Source organism: Pseudorasbora parva, chromosome 6 (genome assembly GCF_024679245.1).
Source record: "Pseudorasbora parva isolate DD20220531a chromosome 6, ASM2467924v1, whole genome shotgun sequence".
NCBI classification, from domain to species: domain Eukaryota; kingdom Metazoa; phylum Chordata; class Actinopteri; order Cypriniformes; family Gobionidae; genus Pseudorasbora; species Pseudorasbora parva.
The window spans coordinates 18,143,624-18,155,940 of NC_090177.1; the positions used below are offsets into that span (position 1 = coordinate 18,143,624).

General features: G+C 38.2%; 1 protein-coding gene across 1 annotated transcript in view; it reads right to left on the bottom strand.

Moving 5' to 3' along the window:
- Window positions 1–12,317, bottom strand: part of dvl1a (dishevelled segment polarity protein 1a) — a 41,739-nt gene that overhangs the window by 21,928 nt on the left and 7,494 nt on the right. The window contains exons 2-3 of the mRNA XM_067445928.1: window positions 5,501–5,570; window positions 3,428–3,549 (exon numbers count right to left, since the gene is read on the bottom strand). Of these exons, the coding sequence (XP_067302029.1) occupies window positions 3,428–3,549; window positions 5,501–5,570 (192 nt within the window). The remainder of the gene's footprint in view (window positions 1–3,427; window positions 3,550–5,500; window positions 5,571–12,317) is intronic.

Consider the following 12,317-nt stretch of genomic DNA (forward strand, 5'->3'; position numbering starts at 1 on the left):
ACTGTTGATTGTCGTTTGGTCCTTTCTAGATTACAATCCACCATTAAAATAATATGTTTAATTAGTCCAGTTGCTGTGAGAAAAGGCTATAAATGATCTGCCACCTGCAGCATCCTCACATGCAATATAGCCTACCCTGGACTCCTTCGTTATATATACAGACGTGACTAAGGTAAGGAGAATGTTTAGAACACTGGCTGGTTATGTACTTGCTCAAAAATTGAGTTTGGATTATTTTAAACCAAATTATGGACTGCAGCTTTAAACATGACATGCTTTATATAATATAAAGTGCTTCAAAGTAAATCATAAACTGGCAGATGCGTGTGTTGTTTAATGCGCTTGAGAAGTGCACAATGTGACATCTTATGCTTGTATACGTACCTGTAAATGTTGCAAGTATTTCCATTTTGCATAACAAATGATCCTAACAGCGAGTCTGAGACCAGTGACAAGCGAGTCTGTAGTGTGTTAAGTGAGTTGCAGCAATATTTACAGACTTCTTATTTATTTAAAGACAGACATTGTTTATTCAGTACCACTGTTTAACCTGTTACCCTACAGAAGGACACTGGTACACTGAAGCATTCTTTGTGTACATTAGTCCACAGTTACTGTTACCACACAATTTGTTTTTTCCCCCTGCTGTTCCAAAAATGTGTGTACCGAACCGTCATTTTTGTGTACCATTATACCCCTACCAGACACTGTAATAAAAAAGACACATTAAAAGAATAAAAACATGATCATTTAAAGGTCCCGTTCTTCGCGATTCCATCTTTCAAACTTTAGTTAGTGTTTAATGTTGCTGTTAGAGCATAAATAATACCTGTAAAATTATAAAGCTCAAAGTTCAATGCCAAGCGAGATATTTTGTTTAACAGAAGTTCCCTTTCAAAGCCTACAGCGAACGGCCGGTTTGGACTACACCCCTGCACTTCCTTCAGGAATGACGTCACTAGAACCGTTTGTTGACTAACCCTCCACCCACAAGTACGCGCAAAAAAGGGGGCGTGGTCTTGTTGCTCTCCCACGTGGAGAAGAGCGCGCATTCACCGCTTGCATCTCCCCATTACGGTAAGAGGCGGGACCTCTCCGGGCAAAGTGCGCTAAGCTGCTGTCCAATCACAACACGGGAATCGCTGGCCCAATCAGAACTCGTTACGTGTTTCTGAAGGAGAGACTTCATAGAACAAGGAAATCATCAGGCCGTTTTTAGGACAGAGGAAACAGCGCTGTACAGATAAGTAAATTGTGTGAAAAATACTGTTTTTTTACACATGAAACATGAACTCATGTTATATTGCAAACTGTAAACATAATCAAAGCTTCAAAAACACGTGAAGAACGGGACCTTTAAAAATCATTACAAATATTTTAGTGTTCAAAAGTTTAGGGTTGCTATGATCTTTTTAAAGGAGCACTATGTAACTTTTTTTTCCAAAATTAATATTATAAGTTTTTATATTTTATATTATTAAATAATAAAACAAAAGAGCTAACATGGACTTTTCTAAGATGGCGAGTACTGAGGGATTTTAAAGGTGGGGTAAGTGTTATTTCAAAACCGTTTTAGAAAAAGGACTCGGGCCGAATGGAATAACAAACTTGTAGCCAATCAGCAGGTAAGGGGCGTGTCTATGGTGAGAAGAGTGCACATCATTATTCAAAACACACGAGTCACACAGGACGGACATTAGCCAAGAAAGAACTAATATATGCTTTTTTTTGCTTGAATATGCTCGTGTGTCATGTTCGATTGTTTGTCCATTTGTGATCGTATTGTGGCTCACTTCAGCGATGATAAAGACCCGTTCATTTCCACACCGTATGGAGCATCTAAATCCCCTCAGTGTTTCAAGGTTTCAAGCGTCAGCTCACAAAATGTGTCCAACAGGTAAGATACTCTACTACTAATATACCGGTATGTTTGTTTCCTCTTTACATCTATTTTACCCATCCGGTCATAATTCTAATATATGTCGTTAGCTGGACTATCAAGCTTGTATAGCCAACTAACGTTATCGAGTTGTTCATGAGAACTGTTTGTGTTTTGTGATGGAAGGGTTGACTTTTTCATTGAATATTTGACCTGGATTAGTAACACACAGATTCTGCCATAGTCGTTGCCTGGGTTACATATGTGTAACTTAAGTGTAGTAGTTAATGTTTCATGAGCAGTAGAATCTCTCTCTTTTTTAGTTATGAGAAAATAACATATTCATCCGCAGTCACACAGAGTCTAAGCACAACCAAATCAGTTTTTTTTAACCACTATACTGCCAAAAGTCCCTTTAAAGCTACACTGTGTGAATAATAGTTTCTGTTCCTCTCAATTCCGATTTCATTTTGACTCCTACGATTTAGTCCAAGATTAACATGGCAACCCCCCTCTTCACATTCGACAAGGTGCCATCGAGTGTTAAAACGCGAAAGGCGAAGCTTGATTTAACGGGTTTGTCCCTCTTTGGCTAATGTACTTTCAAGATGGAGGGGCAACATGGCGACCAGCATTCGAACCCCTCACCCGTATGTATTTTCAATGGCATATTATAAACTTACGAGAATACTTTATAACTTGAAAGAAGTAAATATACATTAATGAGCACATACATTTTTGAAAGAACTAAGTGTTTTTAGCTAAGAATAAAAAAGTTACACAGTGTAGCTTTAATATTTTTGAGAGCTCTTTTACCCTCACCAGAGCTCCATTAAAAACTATAGTATTGTGAAATTATTCATATTTTAAATGTAATTTAGTTCTGTGATGACAAAGCTGAATTTTCAGCGGCTATTACTCCAATCTTCAGTGTCACATAATCCTTCAGAAATCATTTTAATATGCTGATTTGATGCTCAAAAAGCATCAAATCATGCATGTGTGGAAACTGTGAAACATTATTAATAAATATATAATATATGAATAAATAAATATATTTTAAAAATATGATTAAATAGAAAGTTCAGAAGAACAGCATATATTTGTTTTTGTGTTTTGTAACGCTGTAAATTACTTCTCTCTCACTTTTGATCAATTTAATGCAGCCTTGCTGAATAAAAGTATGACTTTCTTTTTGGTCTGTATGAAAACTTTTTTGAAAATGATTAAGATCCAAAGGGGTAAGTAAAATATTATTACTTTTACTTGGTGGCTATACCACTTGAGATGCTCAGTCAGATGATTTTTGCTGATAACTGCATCCATTTTTTTAGAGTATGAAGCTGACATGAAGAACTTGGCCCTTTGAACTAGATTTTTACATTTCATCATCATTATCTATCATACATCCATTTGTAACAAACCCATGTTTCACAATTAGGATCACACAATGGGATGTTTTTGTATCAGACCTGTTGTACTCTGGGCCTAAAAAGTGAGTAATAAATGAGGATTTGTCAGACAAATTATTTGCATGGCAATACTTACTGGAAAGAGGGGGGTCTGGAATCTCCAATCCCTCCAGTTCGCTCCAAGGGTGGTGGTAGCTCTTTGTGGCTCTCTGTGCACTGAGATCCCCCATCAGAGTGTGTGCCTTCAGCCAACACCAACTACAGCCAAACACACACACACACATATACAATTACTCACAAAGGCTTCAGGAAGAAACTCTCTAGGCTAACTACTAGCCCTGCATAAATAAGTAGACCAGCAGAAGGAAGAGAAGAGAGTGCATTTGTTTGAGAAGACAGGAGTGTGAAAAAAGGCAAGTCAGTTCACTTGGCAGGCTTCCTGGTAAAGGTCCTTGCAGCTATTTCAACATATTTCAAATGAGCAGTAAAAAATGACCACAGTGGTATTATAAATGATGCATTATTTGCTCAAATCACATGCAAAAACTCTATTTTTCAGGTTGGTCTAGAGAAATTTTATTTAATAGAAGAGCAAACAACTCTGTGACTGTGTCTGAAATCACCCCCTACACCCTTAAATAGGGAACTATTTGAGAGGATGGCCATTTGTAGTGGTATCTGAAACCATAGTGAACATTATCAAGTGCACTCAGTCATTCTCATAATGCACCGCAATAACAAGTGTACAACTGATGTACACTCATCGTCTCTGTATTCACTCACTCGTTTTCACTCATTCAATTGATTAATAAATTATTGGACTAGCTTAGGGAATAGTGAATAAGGGAATAGGGGGCGATTTCGAAAACAGCTTATGAGTGGTCTGACTCCTCATCAATTAATCAGAGCCTTATAATGCAATACAGTGTTTTTATGATCCAAATAATTGGGGGTAGAGCTAGATACCCAAGGCTATAGCCGTAGAAACACACTCTATTGTTCATATTCTCTACACAACCCAATTACAAAACCTTGAAGAATGGAAAAAATCCAGTGCACTGTGAAAATTAAAGCAGTGATCATGTTATAGTACACTGAAGGTCTCCATGTTTGGACAGCCGGCAGTGAAGCACATACTTCAGCACTGCACAGCTCAATGTCATGTATCTCAGCATGTCTGTGCAGCTCTCTGCAGCTGGAGGCTCGCTGGACTCCACTAACCTGTATTTTGCACCTCACACCAACTTTCACCAACCATATAGGTATAACAACTGCTTTTGATTCCTCAATTTTGCCACCACTATCAAAGGTAAATATTTAAACGATCCTGTATTCGCGGATATAGTTTTATGAGTGAACGTCTCAAATACAGTTTAATTCAGACCACAATCTTTTTTATATCTGTAATGTGGCATGAAACGAACATTCTGTGAGAAAAATGTCAGACGGGACATGATTTTATTCATCTGGAATTGATAGGATCTTGAGAAGTGTTTTTCTTTTGGTTTTCTTGTCATTTCAGAAGCAAGTTTAACATTTTGATAAATGATTAGAAAATAAAAACATTATTTTTGTTTTGTTTTTGTTTTTTCAGAGAAATATGAACTAATGAATTCTTTTGGAATGAGTTAGAACAGGAACATGTATTAAGAAAGGTGGTTTACTGGTCTTAAGATTTAACCCTCATATTCGTCTCATTTCTGGTTTTACAGTCATGGTTCATATTTATAGAGCAATTGTATAAACTTTTTTAAAATAATATTAATTATATATAATTTTTTTGTCAATTTCTTCTCATCTATATGTTTATGTGGCGTTTTGGGGGATATGAAGTACTTTTTTTACCTATTTACTGGAAAATTCATCAAATACACTATTAGCATGCATATGAAATATTATATTTTATGTGGGAAAAAAACACTTTAATGAAGATCAAAATGAAATACGAGTTGTTTCTGGATATTGAGCTAAGTGTTATCTGCTGTTTAGAGAAAATCTGTAGGAAATGCAGTTTTAGAAAAAAGTTGTAATAACCATATACATCAGCAGAGGCCTATAGAGATCCATTCATTTTCTCAATGTGGCTAACTGCTCTTATAACAGCTTTTGTGTGTGTGTGTGCGTGTGCGTGTGCGTGTGCGTGTGCGTGTGCGTGTGCGTGTGCGTGTGCGTCCAAGATAGAGAGGAGGGCACTATCCGTCTCACTTACCCAGGATACCACTCTGCCGTTGAAGCAGGGCAGCTTGGCGTTATCATCAGAGATTTCTTCTTTGACGACTCTGCAGAAAAGAACACAAACTGTTAGGGACTCTGTGAGACCAGCACCTGGGATTGCACAGCAGTTCACGTCTATTTGCAAAGGCTGAGGCATACTGAAAGCATGTCACACTCAAACAGCGGAATTTTCCACTTAGCTCTCAACTGCTGGCTGCTCATGATGAGAATGCTGAACGCCCCTGTTGACCGACTACTCTATTGAAAACTACTCAGTTTTAACAGGCCTCATTAGTACCTCATGCACATTCCAGATTACCTACTAAAACTGCTGCTGCTGGACAGATACAGTGGCTTAGTATAAACGTACATCTAACATTTCTCTAAGTGTGTGCGCATTTATGAGTATTGAGGGTATATATATAATATATAAATTCAAGTGTGGGAACATTTATGTGTGAAAGGTGTCAGGGCACAAGAGGTTATTTATAGAGTGAGAGAGCATGTTAGCAGAGCGTCCATCCCAGGCTGTAAATTCCCTACATAAATACCACACAGTTACCCTTTAACCCTCCCAGTTGAGGTTCAGCAGTCACACACCTGCTGGTATCTTGTCACTGTGTGCAGGCCTAGTCCATACACACACATGCAAACCACATGCGACTGACAAAACCACTAAAGGGAAGGCTTAATTCACAGTCTGACCAAGCAGGATAACTAGGGATGTACAACATATCTAGGACAATATTGTTAACACAGCTATGAGATAATTCAAATTTCATTAGAAAATATAATAAATCAGAAAAGTTGTCTTTCACAAGGTTTTTTTTATCTTCTATATTGTAAAACATATTTTTAATTAACTCTAAATATACATGTATTAAGTAAAACATGTATTAAGATTCACATATGAATGTATTAAGATTCACATATGAATATTGAATAACCACTAAAATTACACTGAAGTTTCTGAAGCCAACAAGAACCACACATAGTCACTTGCAGTTCATTAAGTGAGTCTTACATTGTGTGTTCACCAACCGCTCTGACTGATTCATAAGTATCATTGATTCACTTAAGAGAGCCACCTCATAAAAGTCATTTGTTCATGAAACGGACTACACAGGCAGCGATGTGTTTTGAATTTACTAAAAAAAAATTGAGATCATGCGTCCCCTTTGACGTTAATGGGGGCGGAATTTCCTTGTATGGGCCTTACGGACAATTCTACCGGAAGCGCGTGAGAGAGAGAGAGGGAGAGAGCGAAAGTAACAGGCTACACCCATCAAAGCGCTGGCTTGTAGGATGGTGGACAGGTGATGTGCACATAACAATGTCACCAAAAAAGTGCGTTTTTGGTTGCCAGACCAAGACAGTCCTGCACAGATTCCCCCAAAACCCCGCGTTAAGGCATCAGTGGATGTAATTTGCTTTTCCGGATCAGCAACTGAGTTGCGCGAATGTTTATATCTGTTCGCTGCATTTCGGTGCCGACTGTTTCATAAACAAGGCCCAGCTCGACGCCGGATTTTCCCGATCGCCTAATGCTGAATGATGGAGCAGTCCCAACGTTAGAACCGCAGGCGGTGAGTGAGACTGCTTCAAATGTCTGTGTTTTTGCCTATGCTCACACAAAGAGTGGGGAAATATGTTGAACTAAATAAGCACGCTTCTTCATTCAAATGCGCTACTATTCCGTGTCTTTCTATGTAAACACTAACTTAACCTGCCGTGCAAAACCAGTCCGCTTACTGTCTACACAAACCACGCGTAAACACACAAACACACGTGCACAACTGCACTTCCCACATGTACACCTTCAAAGACAAAAATACGACGATATAATTCAAGTATAAATATGTAAATAACACAAGCCGCTAAGCATATTATATAGTTAGTGTATAACTTGTACCACATAGAGACGTCCTGCTCTAGTCGTTTTTGCTGCTGCTCCTGTTCAACTGCAGCCTCTGGGTCTGATTCCGGATCATAGATGTATGGCTGTATCTGATTAAAAGCCATATTTTTATTTTGAATAAAGTTTTTTTCCCGCTGTTAGGGATGACACAGCTTTACGACGCACTCGACTCAACACAATAGCAGCAGCGCGCACACGTCATTATTTAGCTCCGCTCACACGACACGCCCCCACCCGCTCGGCTTTTTTCGGAAAGACTCGGAACAGCGCATCTTTCTTATATAATTATAAAAAAAATAAAGACTTTTCGGAGATATGCAGGATGCAATGCTACTCTATAGGTACTCAAGATTGACATGACACTGACTGAAACTGAGTGTTTCACCCCCCCTTTAAACATTTGAAATTTCGATCACACCAGAATATTTAAACCTGCTTTTGCGCTGTCTCTGAGTCAGAGACAACAGAACAATTCTGAACAAAACAAGTCTTTATTCATTAAAGGGGGGTGAAATGCTGTTTCATGCATACTGATCTTTTTACACTGTTAAAGACTTGGAATCCCATACTAAACATGGACAAAGTTTCAAAAGTTAAGATGGACGTTTGATGGGAGTATTTCTTCGTCAAAAATACTACTTCCGGTTAGTCATAAGTTTCGGCAAGTTTTTTGAGATCATGCGTCCCCTTTGACGTTAATGGGGGCGGAATTTCCTTGTATGGGCCGTACGGACAATTCTACCGGAAGCGCGTGAGAGAGAGAGAGGGAGAGAGCGAAAGCAACAGGCTACGCCCATCAAAGCGCTGGCTCGTAGGCTGCGCTGCACAGGTAATGTGCACAATTAACAATGACATCAAAAAGTGCGTTTTTGGTTGCCAGACCAAGACAGTCCTGCACAGATTCTCCAAAAACCCCGCGTTAAGGCAACAGTGGATGTAATTTGCTTTTCCGGATCAGCAACTGAGTTGCGCGAATGTTTATATCTGTTCACTGCATGTCGGTGCCGACTGTTTCATAAACAAGGCCCAGCTCGACGCCGGATTTTCCAATCGCCTAATGCTAAAGGATGGAGCAGTCCCAACGTTAGAACCGCGGGCGGTGAGTTAGACTGCTTCAAATGTCTGTGTCTATGCTCATCAAGTAGCCCAAACATGATCACGTATAGTTACTATATATATTACTATATATAGAAATTGATCAATGGAGCATGCGATGTGTAGTGCGTGTACATTTGTTTAGCTGGCCACTATATGTGTAACTTTATGTTTGTGTATTGTAAAAGCACTCCAAACAACAATACACAAAGAGTGGGGAAATATGTTGAACTAAATAAGCACGCTTCTTCATTCAAATGTGCTACTATTCCGTGTTGTCTACACAAACCACGCGTAAACACACACACACACACGTGCACAACTGCACTTCCCACATGTACACCTTCAAAGACAAAAATACGACGATATAATTCAAGTATAAATATGTAAATAACATAAGCCGCTAAGCATATTATATAGTTAGTGTATAACTTGTACCACATACAGACGTCCTGCTCTAGTCGTTTTTGCTGCTGCTCCTGTTCAACTGCAGCCTCTGGGTCTGATTCCGGATCATAGATGTATGGCTGTATCTGATTAAAAGCCATATTTTTAGTTTGAATAAAGTTTTTCCCGCTGTTAGGGATGACAGCATTACGACGCACTCAACACGGCGGCGCACACGTCACTATTTAGCTCCGCTCACACGATACGCCCCCACCCGCTCGGCTTTTTTCGGAAAGACTCGGAACAGCGCATCTTTCTTATATAATTATTAAAAAAAGACTTTTCGGAGATATGCAGGATGCAATGCTACTCTATAGGTACTCAAGATTGACATGACACTGACTGAAACTGAGTGTTTCACCCCCCCTTTAATTTCAAACTATTTTTTTACAGTGAAAAATACATTGCAGAGCAAAGAGGACACTGACAACGCACTGACAGACATAACAGAGCAGGTTACTTTTGGAATGAAAAACTCTTCCCGTTAAAATTGAGCAATTTAAGAAATTCAAACAATACATTTTGTTGCTCTTTTATGGGACCGCTGAAGCACCTCAGTTCAAGTTGTATGTGAACCAATCGTCTCTTCCAACTAGTTATAGCACCAAAATAAATGAATGAACATCAGAAAGTATGTTGTTTCAACCATGGAAAGAGGCCAACGCACATAATTTTCAAGTTCAAGCCCACCAACGTTAATCTAGTAACTCTCCAGTCTGGTTTATTAGTTGACCCAAATGGTGGATTCTGCATTATGATTGATCAGATCGTATGTCAATCAAACTGAATTGGGCTAAACTGTTCACACAGCATTTGTATGATTGACTAAAAATAACTGGTTTTTAAGACTCATAAATTTGGGAATCTAACTACACTGGTTGCACTGCAATAGTTTTAAATCAATAATAAGAGTAATTTGCTCAGGGATCACACATATGAAGCTACTCATAATAAGTTGTTTTGTAATCATACAGCAAGAACATTTAACAGAACTGAAAATCATTTGGTTCTGTTTATTTCTGTTCCCAATGTTCAGAAAGATCTCAAACTCAAACAGTTCACGTTCAATACCAAACAACAAATATGCCAATATTTAATGATTGTTTAAATATTAATGATTGTTTCATTAGTTTCTACTTCTCATAGGAATTTTTGAGACAAACATCTAAGAAATGTTTAAAGGTCACATCTGAGATATGACGGTGCCATTTATGTTGTATAACAAAACAATAGTGTCTTTGAGTAACATTAACCACAAATTTAATTTTTAATCATTAATCAAACACAGTCACTCTAAAAACCCATTCAAAGTTCCTTAGGGAACACACAGCAAAATAGCCCTTCGGGTTGGCCTACTAACAACAGACGTCATGACTGAACAGCACTATACAGCATCTTTACTTTTTTTTTTTTTTTTTTTGTACTACAGTGCCCTCCAGTAATATTGGCACCCTTGGTAAATATGTGCAAAGGCTACTGTTAAAATAAATCTGCATTGTTAATCTTTTATTCAAAAAATTCTAAACTTCCATTGAAGTAAAACAATTGAATGGGTGGGGAAAGTCTCAATATGAAATAAATGTTTCTCTAGTGGCCACATTTATTGGCACCCAATTATTGCTACATCCTTTTCCCAAGATAACAGCTTTGTGTCTTCTCCTATAATGCCTAATCAGCTTGGAGAACATCTGACAAGAGATCCTTCAGATTCGCATCTCCATGTTGGTGCTTCTTCTCTTCAGGTCACCCCACTCATTTTCTATAGGGTTCTGGTTCAGGAAACTGGGACGGCCATGGCAGAAGCTTTATTTTGTGTTCAATGGCTCAATTTTGTGTTCAATGACTCAATTTTGATGTTCGTTTTGGATTGTTATCATGATAGAAGATCAAACTATGGCCCATAATGAGATTTCTAGCTGTCAGGTTGATTTTTTTATCTGTTGGTATTTGCTAGAATAAATGATACATCTGAATAAGATGTCCAGGACCTCCATAAAAAAAATAGGCCGACATCATTAAAGATCCAGAAGTCTATTTAACCCTGGGCATGAGGTACTTCTTATCCACGTTTTCACCAAACCCATCCCGTCTTTTTTTATCTGCCCACAGAACCAGGTCCCGTTTGAAGGTCCAGTCATGTCTGAATATTCAGGAGTTTGTTTTTGGATAAGTGAGGAGGATTTTTCTTGAAACCCTCCCAAACAACTTGTAGTTATGTAGGTGTTGTTTGATCTTTTTTTAGACTTTCTGACTCCAAGACTAATCTCTGCAATTCTCCACCTGTGACCCTTGTAGTCTTTGGCCAATTTAACTTTCCCACTGGCTTTTGTGTTCTCATATTTATACTCCGGTGAAACAGGAAGTCATGGCTGGATAATTCCATGAATGTGAATATACTTCAGAGATATTTTACTCATAAGAATTTCTAGGGGTGCCAATAATTGTGGCCAATGTGCATTGTATATATTTTATAATGTGATTTCCCCTCACTTTCAACTATTTGACTTTAATTAAAGGTTTGAATTTTGTTAATTTTTTTAACAAAAGATCAAAAAAAATAAACAATGCAGAATTATTTTTACAGCAGACTTTACTCTTATTTGCCAAGGGTGCCAAAATAAGTGTAGTATCAAACCATTTTAAATGTTATTAACAAACAATTTTTACCAAGGGTACCAATATTAGTGAATTTTATTATCTCTGTATTAGAATTTAAAATTGTATTATCTAAAAATTTTAGAACTTTGTATCACATAACTTTTTTATTGTCTCTTTAAGATGAACTGCTTGTGTTGCAGCATTCCTTTGAATCCCCATTGTATTAAAGCATCTGCTAAATGAATAAATGTAGCCTAGATGCAATATCAGTAATTATATTTCAATTATAACTTTGTGCACTACTAAAATGTGTTCACAGAGAGTTATGACTTGAGAAATACCAGCAAATTATAATGTCTTCCTCTTTGCTCCTCCAGAACTTCCAGGTCACATCACCAACACAGCTGTGAGACTGAGGAGGTGAATTGAATGGGACTGAAGGATGATGATAACAACATGGTCTTGTGGAAAGAGTAACAAAACAAGGAGAGTTTCAGCAGGCTGTTCGAGCGTCCTGAGCCCAGCACAGGAAACTGGGGTGTAACTCTAGTCATGGGTAGGAAGTGTTCGTGTCCTCTCAAGAGGTCTTTAAAATATACAGCAACATACAGCGAGGACTGTGGGGGTGGCCTTAAGGAAGTGTGGTCTGTCCAAACTCACAAAGAAAGGTAACACCTTTGGTTACACTGGAGTAATCTGTTCTTTGGAGTTGACATTGACCTAACACAGAATAATTTGACGCCATCTAACAAAG